This window comes from Hemiscyllium ocellatum, chromosome 38 (assembly GCF_020745735.1).
Source record: "Hemiscyllium ocellatum isolate sHemOce1 chromosome 38, sHemOce1.pat.X.cur, whole genome shotgun sequence".
Lineage (NCBI taxonomy): Eukaryota > Metazoa > Chordata > Chondrichthyes > Orectolobiformes > Hemiscylliidae > Hemiscyllium > Hemiscyllium ocellatum.
In genome coordinates, this window is record NC_083438.1 from 33,866,000 (window position 1) to 33,882,834 (window position 16,835).

The window sequence follows — 16,835 nt, forward strand, 5'->3', positions numbered from 1 at the left end:
CCTCCCACCAGTCTGGACCAATCCCACCCTATGTCATTGCATCCTCAGCAAGCCCCTCCCACCTGGTCCCCACCCATCCAATGGCCACCCTCATTTAGACCTGGCCCCAGAAGCCCCGCCCTTCTACACCCACCCTAACCACGCCTCTCTCTGTCCCCGCCCCCAAACGCGCCCGAGCCCAGCCTCCGGCCCCGCCCCACACCCGGCACGCTCAGGCCCCGCCCTCTTGCCTGCCCCGCCTCCTCAGTCTAGCCCCGCCCACTCCCGCTAGCCCCTCCCCAAGTCATGGCGGCGTCAGCGACGGTTACTGACGACTCCCTGTACCCCATTGCCGTCCTGATCGACGAGCTGCGAAATGAGGACGTTCAGGTGAAAGAGAGAGCGAACCAGAACAACATCGGGAGAGCACAGGCCCCGCGCTCCCTCACAGAAACAGCCTGTTAAAGGAAGGAGGGGCTTTCAGTCTGGGTGGGGTCAGTGAGGGGAGGGGTCAATGTGAGGGGGAGGGGTCAGTGTGAGGGGGAGAGGTCAATGTGAGGGGGAGAGGTCAATGTGAGGGGGGTCAATGTCAGGGAGGGGTCAATGTGAGGGGGAGGGGTCAGTGTGAGGGGGGTCAATGTCAGGGAGGGGTCAATGTGTGGGGGAGGGGTCAGTGTGAGGGGGGTCAATGTCAGGGAGGGGTCAATGTGAGGGGGAGGGGTCAGAGTGAGGGGGAGAGGTCAATGTGAGGGGGGGTCAATGTGGGAATAGAGATCAGTGTGTTTGGGAGGGGTCAGTGTGAGGGGGTGGGGTCAGAGTGAGGGGGAGAGGTCAGAGTGAGGGGGAGGGGTCAGAGTGAGGGGAGAGGTCAAAGTGAGAGGGAGGGGTCAGAGTGAGGGGGAGAGGTCAATGTGAGGGGGAGAGGTCAATGTGAGGGGGGTCAATGTGAGGGGGGTCAATGTGGGAATAGAGATCAGTGTGTTTGGGAGGGGTCAGTGTGAGGGGGTGGGGTCAGAGTGAGGGGAAGAGGTCAGAGTGAGGGGAGAGGTCAATGTGAGAGGGAGGGGTCAGAGTGAGGGGGAGAGGTCAATGTGAGGGGGGATCAATGTGGGAATAGAGATCAGTGTGTTTGGGAGGGGTCAGTGTGAGGGGGTGGGGTCAGAGTGAGGGGGAGGGGTCAGAGTGAGGGGAGAGGTCAATGTGAGGTTGAGTGGTCAGTGTGGGAAGAGAGATCAGTGTGTTTGGGAGGGGTCAGTGTGAGGGAGAGGGGTCAGTGAGATGGTAGAGGTCAGAGTGAAGGGGAGAGGTCAATGAGATGGAAGGTCAGAGTGAAGTGGTGGGGGTCAGTGTAAGGGCATGGTCAGGGAGGAGGAGAGGTCAGTGTGAGGGGGAGAGGTCAGAGTGAGCAAAAGGGGTCAGAGTGAGAGGGAGGGGTCAGTGAGGGGTCAGAGTGAGGCAGAGGGGTCAATGTGAGGGAGTGGGGTCAGTGTGAAGGGGAGAGGTCAGTGTGAGGGGGAGTGGTCAGAGGGAGGGAGAGGGGTCAGAGTGAGATGGAGGGGTCAGCGAGATGGGTAGAGGTCAGAGTGAAGGGGAGTGGTCAATGAGATGGAAGGTCAGAGCGAAGGGGTGGGGGTGAGTGTAAGGGACAGGGTCAGGGAGGGGAAGAGGTCAGTGTGAGGGGGAGAAATCAGAATGAAGGGGCGAGGTCAGTGATATGGAAGTGTCAGAATGAGGGTGTGGAGTCAGTGAGAGGGGCAGGGTCAGTGTGAGGGGGAGAGGTCAGTGAGAGGAGGGGTCAGTGAGAAGTCAGTGTGAGAGGGTGGGGTCAGTGTGAGGGGGATGGGACAGGCAATGGAAGGTTAAACTTGCAAGAACAGTTAACACAGATTGGGCTTCTGTTCTTTCATGGTGAGAAGTTTATGGTTTGATGGATTTGGAAAGATGAAAACAGAGAAATTTCATGAGGGACATGGATACGATAAATAGACAAAGTCTTTTCCCTGGGGTGGGGGAGTCCAGAACTAGAGGGGCATAGGTTTAGGGTGAGATGGGAAAGATTTAAAAGTGACCTAAGGGGCAATGTTTTCACACAGAGGGTGATGTGTGTATGGAATGAGCTGCCTGAGGAAGTGGTAGAGGCTGGTACAATTACAACATTTAAAGGCATCTGGATGGGTGTGTGAATAGAATCCCTACAGTGTGGAAACAGGCCCTTTAGCCCAACAAGTCCACACTAAACCTCCGAAGAGTATACTACCTCGACCAGTTCCCCTACTCAACTACTCTATATTTATCCCTAACTAATGCACCTAACCTACATATTCCTGAACACTAAGGACAATTTACCACGGCCAATCCACCTAACCTGCACATCTTTGGACTGTGGGAGGAAACCCACGCAGACACGGGGAGAATGTGCAAACTCTACACAGACAGTCACCCGAGGCTGGGATTGAAACCGGGCCCCTAGCGCTGTGAGGCAGCAGCGCTAACTACTGAGCCCACCGTGCCATCTTCTGTAGGAAGGGTTTGGAGGGATATGGGCCAAATGCTGACAAATGGGACTAGATTAAATCAGGATATCTGGCCGTCATGGACAGGTTGGACCGAAGGGTCTGTTTCCATGAATCAATGAGTGTGTGAGATGCCAGGCCTGATGGAAGAGTGCCAGATTTCAAAATGGGCACATGGTACATCTGACTGGCTGATGTGCAGCCATGATTGAAACCACAGGAACCAGTAGACCATGGGTAATTAACACAAGCCACGATATTGGATCATGTCCCTTGTGTTTGCAGAGAATGACTCGGTGTGTCTGAACACAAGCAATTTCTCACATGTGTAAACAAATCAGACTCAAGTGATTCTTGTTAAATGGAGTGTTAGTGCAGCAGTCCGGCTGGTGGTCATTGTTGTCAGGGAAGCTTTAGTTGTGAGGAACATTTTTGAGAAGCGTGTATTAGAGAGTGAGGACATTACCCTCTTCCCCTCCAGCTCCGTCTCAACAGTATCAAGAAGCTGTCCACCATTGCTCTGGCTCTGGGGATGGAGCGGACACGGAGTGAGCTTCTCCCATTCCTGACAGGTGAGTGTGACAGAGAGAGGGAAAGGTTTTTCCCAGCTGTGCCTCCTTCCTTGATATCCCACGCTTTGTCTGGTTTCAACTGCCAAGCCCTCCACGAGGAAGCTGTCACGAGGAATTCTGAGACAGGGCATTCAGTTCATCTGCTGTGCACCAGCATCGTCCCACCATTCGGCCTCGTCATCACCTCCTTCTAATCCTTTCTCCCTCAAGTTGGTTCCACTCTCCTTAAGCTCAACCACACCCTGTGGGTGTCAGTCCCACATTCTGCCACCCCCAACTCTCTGTGGGAGTAAGGATCACATTCCCCCTGCATTCTGCATGGGTGTGAGTCCCACATTTCCCCCCATCATTCCACATTGGTGTGAGTCCCATATTTCACCCCACCATTCCCATGGGTGTGAGTTCCCCATTACTGAGGGATACTGAGACTGGAACTGCGCACAGTGCTCCAAATATGGTCTAACTGAGGGATATGGAGACTGGACCTGTGCACAGTGCTCCGAGTGTGGGTCAAACTGAGGGATACGGAGACTGGAACTGTGCACAGTGCTCCGAGTGTGGGTCTAACTGAGGGATACGGAGACTGGAACTGTGCATGGTGCTCTGAGTGTGGGTCTAACTGAGGGATACGGAGACAGGAACTGTGCACAGTGCTCTGAATGTGGGTCTAACTGAGGGATATGGAGACTGGAACTGTGCACAGTGCTCAGAGTGTGGGTCTAATTGAGGGATACGGAGACAGGAACTGTGCACAGTGCTCCGAGTGTGGGTCTAACTGAGGGATATGGAGACTGGAACTGTGCACGGTGCTCTGAATGTGGGTCTAACTGAGGGATATGGAGACTGGAACTGTGCACAGTGCTCAGAGTGTGGGTCTAATTGAGGGATACGGAGACAGGAACTGTGCACAGTGCTCCGAGTGTGGGTCTAACTGAGGGATACAGAGACTGGAACTGTGCACAGTGCTCCGAGTGTGGGTCTAACTGAGGGATATGGAGACTGGAACTGTGCACAGTGCTCCGGGTGTGGGTCTGACTGAGGGATACGGAGACAGGAACTGTGCACAGTGCTCCGTGTGCGGGTCTGACTGAGGGATACGGAGACAGGAACTGTGCACAGTGCTCCGTGTGTGGGTCTAACTGAGGGATACGGAGACTGGAACTGTGCACAGTGCTCCAAGTGTGGGTCTGACTGAGGGATATGGAAACCAGAATTCTGTTCAGTTAAGCCAAAGCGATCTAATTAAAACTCAATGCAAATTGAACAAAATGGTTTTACTATTTTAACTGGAAACAACTTCCAGAGCTGAGTTTTCATTTCCAGAGGATTCTGAGTGGACACAAACCTATCCATTTCATATTGTAGATACCATATACGATGAGGATGAAGTTCTACTGGCCTTGGCTGAACAACTTGGGTCCTTCACTCCCCTTGTAGGAGGCCCAACACATGTCAACTGTTTGTTGGTGAGTCTTAACGTAACTTCCCTATAGAATAGAATCCCAACAGTGTGAAAACAGGCCATTTGGCCCAACAAGTCCACACTTACCCTCCGAAAAGTAACCCTGCCAGGCCCGTTCCCCAACCTAATTACTCTACATTTCCCCTGACGAATGCACCCAACCCACGCATCCCTGGACACTATGAGGTAATTTCCCATGGCCACTCCACCCTAACCCGCACATCCCTGGGCACTATGGGACAATTTAGCATGACCAATCCACCTTAACCCGCACATCCCTGGGCAGTATGGGACAATTTAGCATGGCCAATCCACCCTAACCTACACATCCCTGAGCACTATGGGAAAAAATTTAGCATGGTCAATCCACCCTAACCTGCACATCCCTGGGCACTACGGGACAATTTAGCATGGTCAATCCACCCTAACCTTCACATCCCTGGACACTATGGGCCAATTTAGCATGGCCAATCCACCGTAATCTGCATTTCTTCGGACCTGGGAGGACACCAGAGCAAACCCACGCAGACACGGGGAGAATGTGTAAACTCCACACAGACAGGGGGAATTGAACCCAGGTCCCTGGCTCTGTGAGGTAGCAGTGCTAACCACTGAGCCACTGTGCCACCCATCTTCCCCTTCTGCCAAGAAGCTGCCTGATATTCCCAAATAGGTTTCAATGAAGGGAAGGAGAGAAATCACTAAATACTAGAGGACAGCTCCAACAAATCGGTTTAATCAAAGGATAATATAAGAACATCTTTTCTGTCAAGGCAACGGGATTACAAGAAGATTGAAATGATAATTGGTGCTCTGCAGACCAAGGTCAGGTGCCCACTTTGGGTCGAAGTTCCAGGCTCTGTAACTGAGGAAGGATATTTCATCTTGGCAGTGGATAGGATAAATAGACATAGTCTTTTCCCTGGGGTGGGAGATTCCAGAACTAGAGAGGCATAGGTTTAGGGTGAGAGGGGAAAGATATAAAAGAGACCTAAGGGGCAACTTTTTCACACAGAGGGTGGTACGTGTATGGAATGAGCTGCCAGAGGAAGTAGTGGAGGCTGGTGTAATGACAACATTTAAAAGGCATCTGGATGGGTATATGAATAGGAAGGGTTTGGAGAGTTACGGGACTAGATTAGGTTGGGATATTTGGTTGGCATGGACAAGTTGGACTGAAGGGTCTGTTTCAGTGCTGTACGTCCCCATGATTTGATGCAGTTCAGATTCACCAGGCTATTTGGCCCAACAAGTCCACACTTACCCTCCGAAGAGTAACCCTGCCAGGCCATTCCCCTACCCAATTACTCTACACTTCCCAGGCCTAAAATATTCTGATCCGGTCCAGAACAGGAGGCGGCCATTCAGCCCCCTCTTTGACCTGTTACACAGGAACAGGAGGTGGCCATTCAGCCCCTCTTTGACCTGTTACACAGGAACAGGAGGTGGCCATTCAGCCCCCTCTTTGACCTGTTACACAGGAACAGGAGGTGGCCATTCAGCCCCTCTTTGACCTGTTACACAGGAACAGGAGGTGGCCATTCAGCCCCTCTTTGACCTGTTACACAGGAATAGGAGGAGGCCATTCAGCCCCCTCTTTGACCTGTTACACAGGAACAGGAGGAGGCTGTTCAGTCCCAAGAATGTATCTCTGTGCCATACAGATTCTCCAACATAATGGTGATAATGTTGTTGGAAAGGTCAGGGTGTTGCTGTGCCTGATGCCGCCTCTCGTCCTTCCCCCTGTACCAGCCTCCCCTCGAGAGCCTGGCCACTGTGGAGGAGACAGTGGTACGGGACAAAGCAGTGGAGTCCCTGCGGACCATCTCCAAGGAGCATTCCTCGTCTGATCTGGAGCGGTACTTTGTGCCGCTGGTGAAACGGCTGGCCAGCGGTGATTGGTTCACCTCCCGGACATCAGCCTGTGGCCTCTTCAGTGTGTGTTACCAGCGTGTCTCCAACCCAGTCAAGGCAGAGCTGAGGCTGTAAGTACCGGTGAGAGTGGGGCTAGAGGCCATGGTGGGTCTTGGGAGGGTTTGATGTTCCTCCTGGGCAAATGTCAGGGACAATACTTGGAGAATTTTGTTTGAAAGCTACGCCTGAATTTCCAGAGTACGTCTCGGCCACCACAGGCCATACACCAAAGGACATTCCCAGGCATTGAGGAAGCGAGGTTGCAGTATAATATGGAAAAGGTGGCAGGCGAGAAAAAGAATGAAGGACTAGAAGCCAGTGCCTCAATTGTAAGACCGTCCCTAATGAATCCCATCAGGGGATCCAGGAGAAATGTTTTCCCCCGAGAGTGGGGAGAATGTAGGACTCACTCCCACAGGGAATAGGGGAATATTTGGGACTCAGTCCTGCAGGGAGTGGGGATGGAACGTGGGACTCCATCCCATGGCGGGTTTGGTGGGGGGGAATGTGGAACTCGATCCCACAGGGAGTTGGGGAGAAGTTGGGAATCACTCCCACAGGGAGTTGGGGAGAATTCTGGACTTGATCCCACAGGGAGTTGGGGAGAATTTGGGACTCCCTCCCACAGGGAGTTGGGGAGAATTTGCAATTCCCTCCCACAGGAGTTGGGGAAGATGCTGGGGCTCTCTCCCACAGGGATTTGGGGATTTTTTGGGACTCGCTCCCACAGGGATTCGGGGAGAATTTGGAACTCGCTCCCAGAGGGAGTTGGGGAGAATTTGGAACTCGCTCCCACGGATGAATTGTATTGAAGGAGAAGCTGGATAAACACATGAGGAAGAAAGCAAGGGGATGAGATGGTGATGGGAGGGAAGACGAAGAGGACGTGGGAGGAGCTATAAACCAAGCCAATAGGATGAATGAGATTTTCTGTTCTCAAAGCCACTGGTAACAGAATTGTTGCAGTGTTGAATGGAGACCCTTTGGTCCATTGTATCCTCACCTAGTCCCCAGTGCCCGTTTCTAACTTAGTGCCATTCCCCTGCATTTTCCCCAGATGTTTGCCCGTTTCTGTTCAGCTATCCCATTCCAGGCCCGAGCGACCTGCTTTGTGAAAATGCTTCTTTTCTCATGTCACGTTCATAAATCACTTTTAATCCAGGCCTGGTCATTCTCGATCCCTTAAAAACCACTGCCAGTTTCCCTAATTTACTCTGTCATGACTTTTAAAAAACTTCTGTCAGATTTTCTAGCTCTCTTCTCTCCCAATCTCTCCAGTCAGTCCTCATAATTAAAATGTTTTATCCCTGGAACCGCTCTAACAAGTCTGTTTTCAACTCTCGCTCGTGTGTTCACATCCTTCTGAGAATGTGGCATCCACAACTGTACACACGACTTCACTTGTGGTCTAACAACTGAACTAACAAGTTTAGAATTCCCTTTATTTCCCTATTAATAAATCTCAGGATACAGTAAGTTTTACTCTCTGCCTGCCCTGCCACCCTAGATCAGGTTTCTCTATTCCTGCAACCCCTTGCAGCCTTATTTGATATTGTCTACCCATGTTTGTCCCACCATTCACTGCTCCACATTGAGGTTTAACCACTGTCACTAACTGCTCATGTCTGCACCCTGTTGGAGTTGAACACTATCACCCTCGCTGTTTATAATGTTTCCATCCACAAAGTTTGCAATGGCCCCCTGTGCACCAACATCAGTATACAACAGGAAAAGCGATGCTCCCAACACTGACCCCCTGGACAACTCTTGTACAAATCTTCCCCCCGACCTGAAAGAGAATCTTTGTTCATTTCTGTCATAGAGTCACGGAGATGTACAGCATGGAAACAGACCCTTCGGTCCAATCCGTCCATGCTGACCAGACCAATCTAGTCCCGTTTGCCAGCTCTTGGCCCATATCCCTGTAAACCCGTCCTATTCATATACCCATCCAAATGCCTCTTAAATGTTGCAATTGTACCAGCCTCCACCACATCCTCTGGCAGCTCATTCCATACACATACCACCCGCTGTGTGTTAAAGCTGCCCCTTATGTCCCCTTTATATCTTTCCCCCCTCACCCTCTAGTTCGGGACTCCCCCACTCCAGGGAAAAGACTTTGTCGATTTACCCTATCCATGCCCCTCATGATTTTATAAACCCCTACAAGGTCACCCCTCAGCCTCTGACACTCCAGGGAAAACAGCCCCAGCCTGTTCAGCCTCTCCCTGTAGCTCAAATCCTCCAACCCTGGCAAAACCCTTTTCCTATCAGCAGGAAACTATCAGCTAATCAGTTAATTTTGTATCCACGCTGCGCCTGTCCCTTCTATTCCTAAGCTTTAACGTTTCTCACAAGCCTGTTGTGTGGCGCTGTGTGGAAAGCCTTCGAAAAGTCCAAGTACACCTCATCAGCAGCGTTCCCCTTATTGATGCGCTCTATAATAAAACTCCAGCAGGTCAGTTAAATATGATTCACCCTAAGAAATTCATACTGCCCCTTCCTAAATGCTCACCTCTTTTTGTTTGACGATTAATTCTCCCCTAAATGTTTTTGGAAACGTGCCCACCACTTTGCATAAGATTAAACCTCTGACTTCTGGCTCCTCAAATTTTTCATTTGCCACAGTTTCATTTTGGGAGCTGGGTTGGTGGGAACAACCCAGTGGCTCCTTTCCACAATCACCTTTTTTTCCTCACTGAAACTGCTCAGGAGCAGACAGCCTGGAACGGTTGTGGCTGCTCGATTCAGGACTAAGGCCAGCAACGGCCGGGACTCTCTCTTGTTCCCGGCTGTTCCCAAGTTCAGGCATGGATTTCAAGCCTCAGAAATACCCTGCTCCTCTCCTTCAGTCCCAAACCCCGGCCCTGACACCACCCCCTCACCCCAACCAGGGTGGCAAGTCCTGAAATCCATCCAGAACCGGGATCGAACCCCGTGGTTTCGGCACCAATCCGACATCCAGCTGATGAGGAATTGGGGGTCAAAGAATGAGGCTCAAGAAAAAGACAGCAGATCAGGCAACATCCGAGGAGCAGGAGAATCGACCTTTCGAACATCAGACCTTCATCAAGAATGACCGCATTCCTAATGAAGGGCTTATGCCCGAAACGTCGACTTTCCTGCTCCTCGGATGCTGCCTGACTTGCTGTGCTTTCCCAGCGCCACACCTTTTGACTCTGATCTCCAGCCTCTGCAGTCGGCACTCTCTCCTGGTGAGGAACTGACCCTGCCAGAGGCAAGTATTGAAAGGCTCAGTTGGTTCCCCTGAAACAGGGAGGCTGCGTTAAGATCTTCCTTGTACATCAAACTGTGGAATGGGACTGGAAACCAAATCTTCTGACTTTGAGTAAGGGACCTCCTCAAATCCACGAGACCTCCTCAAAATCTAAATAATAAGTAAATCCTCGATGTTTTGTATTAAATAACAGTTTTGTGTTGTACATAAGTGTACATGTTTTTTGTCCGTGATGCAAATTGTGCCTTTTTAACGTGACCTGTGTATTTTTACTCTGTTTCGAATCCTGAACCTTGACACACCTACGGTGTGTGATTTCTCTGTGCCTGTTTCTCCTCCTCTCTCCTCTTGTGCCTACATACCCTTCCCACCCCATGCCTACCTGACCTCTCTCCTCTCGTGACTACCTGACCTCTCTCCTCTCGTGCCTCCCTGACCCCTAGCCTCTCGTGCCTACCTGACCTCTCCCCTCTCATGCCTCCCTGACCCTTAGCCTCTCGTGCCTACTTGACCCCTCCCCTCTCATGCCAACCTGACCCCTCTCCTCTCGTGCCTACCTGACCTCTCCCCTCTCGTGCCTATCTGACCTCTCTCCTCTTGTGCCTACCTGACCCCTCCCCTCTCATGCCAACCTGACCTCTCCTCTCACATGCCAACCTGACCCCTCTCCTCTCGTGCCTACTTGACCCCTCTCCTCTCGTGCCTACCTGACATCTCTCCTCTCATGCCTACCTGACATCTCTCTTCTCATGCCTACCTGACCCCTCCCCTCTCATGCCAACCTGACCTCTTCTCTCACATGCCAACCTGACCTCTCCCCTCTCGTGCCAACCTGACCTCTCCCCTCTCGTGCCTACCTGACCTCTCCCCTCTCATGCCTCCCTGACCCTTAGCCTCTCGTGCCTACTTGACCTCTCCCCTCTCGTGCCTACCTGACCTCTCCCCTCTCATGCCTCCCTGACCCTTAGCCTCTCGTGCCTACTTGACCCCTCCCCTCTCGTGCCTTCCTGACCTCTCCCCTCTCGTGCCTACCTGATCCCTCCCCTCTTGTGCCTACCTGACCTCTCCCTTCTCGTGCCTACCTGACCCCACTCCTCCCGTGCCTATCTGACCCCTCCCCTCGCGTGCCTACCTGACCTCTTCCCTCTCGTGCCTCCTTGACCTCTCCCCTCTCGTGCCTATCTGACCTCTCTCCTCTTGTGCCTACCTGACCCCTCCCCTCTCATGCCAACCTGACCTCTCCTCTCACATGCCAACCTGACCCCTCCCCTCTCGTGCCTACTTGACCCCTCTCTTCTCATGCCTACCTGACCCCTCCCCTCTCATGCCAACCTGACCTCTCACCTCTCGTGCCAACCTGACCTCTCCCCTCTCGTGCCTACCTGACCTCTCCCCTCTCATGCCTCCCTGACCCTTAGCCTCTCGTGCCTACTTGACCCCTCCCCTCTCATGCCAACCTGACCCCTCTCCTCTCGTGCCTATCTGACCTCTCCCCTCTCGTGCCTATCTGACCTCTCTCCTCTTGTGCCTACCTGACCCCTCCCCTCTCATGCCAACCTGACCTCTCCTCTCACATGCCAACCTGACCTCTCCCCTCTCGTGCCTACTTGACCCCTCTCCTCTCGTGCCTACCTGACCCCTCCCCTCTCATGCCAACCTGACCTCTCCCCTCTCGTGCCTTCCTGACCTCTCCCCTCTCGTGCCTACCTGATCTCTCCCCTCTTGTGCCTACCTGACCCCTCTCCTCTCGTGCCAACCTGACCTCTCCCGTCTCGTGCCTACCTGACATCTCTCCTCTCGTGCCTACCTGACCTCTCCCTTCTCGTGCCTACCTGACCCCACTCCTCCCGTGCCTATCTGACCCCTCCCCTCGCGTGCCTACCTGACCTCTCCCCTCTCGTGCCTACTTGACCTCTCCTCTCTCGTGCCTACCTGACCCCTCTCCTCTCGTGCCTACCTGACCCCTCCCCTCTCGTGCCTACTTGACCCCTCCCCTCTCATGCCTCCCTGACCCTTAGCCTCTCGTGCCTACTTGACCCCTCCCCTCTCATGCCAACCTGACCCCTCTCCTCTCGTGCCTACCTGACCCTCTCCTCTCGTGCCTACCTGATCCCTCTCCTCTCGTGCCTACCTGACCTCTCTCCTCTCGTGCCTACCTGACCTCTCCCCTCTCGTGCTTACCTGACATCTCTCTTCTCGTGCCTACCTGACATCTCTCCTCTCGTGCCTACCTGACCCCTCCCCTCTCATGCCAACCTGACCTCTCCTCTCACATGCCAACCTGATCCCTCTCCTCTCGTGCCTACCTGACCTCTCCCCTCTCGTGCCTACCTGACCTCTCCCCTCTCGTGCCTACCTGATCCCTCCCCTCTTGTGCCTACCTGACCCCTCTCCTCTCGTGCCAACCTGACCTCTCCCCTCTCGTGCCTACCTGACCCCTCTCCTCTCGTGCCTATCTGACCCCTCTCGCGTGCCTACCTGACCTCTCCCCTCTCGTGCCTACCTGACCTCTCCCCTCCCCTCTCGTGCCTACCTGACCTCTCCCATCTCGTGCCTATCTGACCTCTCTCCTCTTGTGCCTACCTGACCCCTCCCCTCTCATGCCAACCTGACCTCTTCTCTCACATGCCAACCTGACCTCTCCCCTCTCGTGCCAACCTGACCTCTCCCCTCTCGTGCCTACCTGACCTCTCCCCTCTCAGGCCTCCCTGACCCTTAGCCTCTCGTGCCTACTTGACCTCTCCCCTCTCATGCCTCCCTGACCCTTAGCCTCTCGTGCCTACTTGACCTCTCCCCTCTCGTGCCTATCTGACCTCTCTCCTCTTGTGCCTACCTGACCCCTCCCCTCTCGTGCCTATCTGACCTCTCTCCTCTTGTGCCTACCTGACCCCTCCCCTCTCATGCCAACCTGACCTCTCCTCTCACATGCCAACCTGACCTCTCCCCTCTCGTGCCTACTTGACCCCTCTCCTCTCGTGCCTACCTGACATCTCTCCTCTCATGCCTACCTGACATCTCTCTTCTCATGCCTACCTGACCCCTCCCCTCTCATGCCAACCTGACCTCTCCTCTCACATGCCAACCTGACCTCTCCCGTCTCGTGCCAACCTGACCCCTCCCCTCTCGTGCCTTCCTGACCTCTCCCCTCTCGTGCCTACCTGATCCCTCCCCTCTTGTGCCTACCTGACCCCTCTCCTCTCGTGCCAACCTGACCTCTCCCCTCTCGTGCCTACCTGACCCCTCTCCCCTCGTGCCTATCTGACCCCTCTCGCGTGCCTACCTGACCTCTCCCCTCTCGTGCCTACTTGACCCCTCCCCTCTCGTGCCTGCCTGACCTCTCCCCTCCCCTCTCGTGCCTACCTGACCTCTCCCGTCTCGTGCCAACCTGACCTCTCCCCTCTCGTGCCTACCTGATCCCTCCCCTCTTGTGCCTACCTGACCCCTCTCCTCTCGTGCCAACCTGACCTCTCCCCTCTCGTGCCTACCTGACCCCTCTCCTCTCGTGCCTATCTGACCCCTCTCGCGTGCCTACCTGACCTCTCCCCTCTCGTGCCTACTTGACCTCTCCTCTCTCGTGCCTACCTGACCCCTCTCCTCTCGTGCCTACCTGACCCCCCCCCTCTCGTGCCTGCCTGACCTCTCCCCTCCCCTCTCGTGCCTACCTGACCTCTCCCCTCTCGTGCCTATCTGACCTCTCTCCTCTTGTGCCTACCTGACCCCTCCCCTCTCATGCCAACCTGACCTCTCCTCTCACATGCCAACCTGACCCCTCTCCTCTCGTGCCTACTTGACCCCTCTCCTCTCGTGCCTACCTGACATCTCTCCTCTCATGCCTACCTGACATCTCTCTTCTCATGCCTACCTGACCCCTCCCCTCTCATGCCAACCTGACCTCTTCTCTCACATGCCAACCTGACCTCTCCCCTCTCGTGCCAACCTGACCTCTCCCCATCATGCCTCCCTGACCCTTAGCCTCTCGTGCCTACTTGACCTCTCCCCTCTCATGCCAACCTGACCCTTAGCCTCTCGTGCCTACTTGACCCCTCCCCTCTCATGCCAACCTGACCCCTCTCCTCTTGTGCCTACCTGACCTCTCCCCTCTCGTGCCTATCTGACCTCTCTCCTCTTGTGCCTACCTGACCCCTCCCCTCTCATGCCAACCTGACCTCTCCTCTCACATGCCAACCTGACCTCTCCCCTCTCGTGCCTACTTGACCCCTCTCCTCTCGTGCCTACCTGACATCTCTCCTCTCATGCCTACCTGACATCTCTCTTCTCATGCCTACCTGACCCCTCCCCTCTCATGCCAACCTGACCTCTCCTCTCACATGCCAACCTGACCTCTCCCCTCTCATGCCAACCTGACCTCTCCTCTCACATGCCAACCTGACCTCTCCCCTCTCGTGCCTACTTGACCCCTCTCCTCTCGTGCCTACCTGACATCTCTCCTCTCATGCCTACCTGACATCTCTCTTCTCATGCCTACCTGACCCCTCCCCTCTCATGCCAACCTGACCTCTCCTCTCACATGCCAACCTGACCTCTCCCCTCTCGTGCCAACCTGACCCCTCCCCTCTCGTGCCTTCCTGACCTCTCCCCTCTCGTGCCTACCTGATCCCTCCCCTCTTGTGCCTACCTGACCCCTCTCCTCTCGTGCCAACCTGACCTCTCCCGTCTCGTGCCTACCTGACCCCTCTCCTCTCGTGCCTATCTGACCCCTCTCGCGTGCCTACCTGACCTCTCCCCTCTCGTGCCTACTTGACCTCTCCTCTCTCGTGCCTACCTGACCCCTCTCCTCTCGTGCCTACCTGACCCCTCCCCTCTCGTGCCTGCCTGACCTCTCCCCTCCCCTCTCGTGCCTACCTGACCTCTCCCCTCTCGTGCCTACCTGACCTCTCTCCTTTCGTGCCTACCTAACCCCTTTCCCCTCTCGTGCCTACTTGACCGTTCCCTCTCGTGCCTACCTGACCTTTCCCCTCTCGTGCCTACCTGACCTCTCCCCTCTCGTGCCTACCTGCCCCCTCTCCCCTCTCGTGCCTACTTGACCTCTCCCCTCTCGTGCCTATCTGACCCCTCTCCCCTCGTGCCTACCTGACCCCTCCCCCCTTTCGTGCCTACTTGACCTCTCCCCTCTCATGCCTACCTGACCTCTCTCCTCACTGCTGCCACCTACAGGAACTTTAAGAACCTGTGCACAGACGACACTCCCATGGTGCGCCGAGCAGCTGCTTCCAAGCTGGGCGAGTTTGCCAAGGTCCTGGAGCTGGAGCACCTGAAGAATGAGATTATCCCAATGTTCACCACGCTGGCCTCTGACGAGCAGGTACCTGGCAGCTGATTCCCTCCCCGATGGCAAGACATCGGGTCATGAGGCTGTTTCATAGAATCACTACAGTTTGGAAACAGGCCATTCGGCCCAACATGTCCACGCGGACCGGCCAAAGAGTAAACCACCCAGACCAATCCCCCTACGCTATATCCCTGATAAATGCACCTAACCTGCACATCCCTGGGCACTATGGGACAATTTAGCATGGCCAATTCACACTAACCTACACATCCCTGGGCACTGTGGGACAATTTAGCATGGCCAATTCACACTAACCTACACATCCCTGGGCACTATGGAACAATTTAGCATGGCCAATCCTCCCTAACCTGCACATCCCTGGACACTATGGGACAATTTAGCATGGCCAATCCACCCTAACCTGCACATCCCTGGACACTATGGGACAATTTCCCATGGCCAATCCACCCTAACCTGCACATCCCTGGACACCATGGGACAATTTAGCATGGCCAATCCACCCTAACCTGCACATCCCTGGACACTATGGGACAATTTCCCATGGCCAATTCACACTAACCTACACATCCCTGGGCACTGTGGGACAATTTAGCATGGCCAATTCACACTAACCTACACATCCCTGGGCACTATGGAACAATTTAGCATGGCCAATCCTCCCTAACCTGCACATCCCTGGGCACTATGGGACAATTTAGCTTGGCCAATCCACCCTAACCTGCACATCCCTGGGCACTATGGGACAATTTAGCATGGCCAATCCACCCTAACCTGCACATCCCTGGGCACTATGGGACAATTTAGCATGGCCAATCCACCCTAACCTGCACATCCCTGGGCACTATGGGACAATTTAGCATGGCCAATCCACCCTAACCTGCACATCTTTGGACTGTGGGAGGAAACTGGAGCACCCGGAGGAAACCCACGCAGACACGGGGAGAATGTGCAAACTCCACACAGACAGTCGCTCGAGGCTGGGATCGAACCGGGGTCCCTGGCGCTGGGAGGCAGCATTGCTGACCACTGAACCACCTAGATTTGATTTCCGGCGTCCGTAGTTCTGTGGGCTTTTTGGAAACTTCTTCCTCCCTCAACTCTGTTGAGTCTTCGAGGAATTCTGTCCACTTCAAAAAAAAAGACGAGTCACCTCTTGTTCACCGAAAAGCTTGAGAATACAGGCTCAGTCTCCTCAATCTCCCATCGGGCAAACCAGCCATTTCCAGAGATCAGTCCAGTGAACCCGTGCTGCGGGTAAGTTTCGCAGTTCTCAGGGAAAGAGACTGTGACGGTCTGCAGTAAGTGTTGATGTTCCATGGCCAAAGATGGTTGAGTGCGGTTAGCTGCTTCCCAGACGCCGCTGTTGCTGACCCCGCTGCGTCTGGCCCTTCCTTCGCAGGACTCTGTGCGGCTGCTAGCGGTGGAAGCCTGTGTCAGCATTGCTCAGCTGCTGAAACGTGAAGAGGTGGAGAAGCTGGTGATGCCCACCCTGCGCCAAGCGGTGGAGGACAAATCCTGGCGCGTGCGTTACATGGTGGCAGACAAGTTTACTGAGGTAAGCTGGGCATGGGCTCAGGCCAGGACAAAAGATCTGAGTTGGTACAATTCGAGACCTACATGCTGAAACATCGGCACAGAGGTCAGGTCCAGTCACCAAGTCACCGTCCACCTCACTAATGCACAGTCCACTGAACTGAGCAGATTCCAAAAAAAAATCTCCCCCACATAACCGCCGCAGTAGTAGTGCTTATTTTCCCCAGCACTCATGTCATGTGTTTGCGGGTGTTAGACACAGTGAAAAAAAACAATGAGTGCGGAAATCTTTATTCGTATTCCACCACCAGGA

The 16,835-nt window shown here is 54.2% G+C and overlaps 1 protein-coding gene across 1 annotated transcript in view; it reads left to right on the plus strand.

Moving 5' to 3' along the window:
- Nucleotides 1-285: 285 nt before the first annotated feature.
- The window catches only part of LOC132833980 (serine/threonine-protein phosphatase 2A 65 kDa regulatory subunit A alpha isoform-like), a 45,207-nt gene continuing 28,657 nt past the window's right edge, over nucleotides 286-16,835 (plus strand). The window contains exons 1-6 of the mRNA XM_060852690.1: nucleotides 286-369; nucleotides 2,974-3,064; nucleotides 4,430-4,530; nucleotides 6,279-6,511; nucleotides 14,854-15,001; nucleotides 16,389-16,544. Coding sequence (XP_060708673.1) covers nucleotides 286-369; nucleotides 2,974-3,064; nucleotides 4,430-4,530; nucleotides 6,279-6,511; nucleotides 14,854-15,001; nucleotides 16,389-16,544 — 813 coding nt within the window. The remainder of the gene's footprint in view (nucleotides 370-2,973; nucleotides 3,065-4,429; nucleotides 4,531-6,278; nucleotides 6,512-14,853; nucleotides 15,002-16,388; nucleotides 16,545-16,835) is intronic.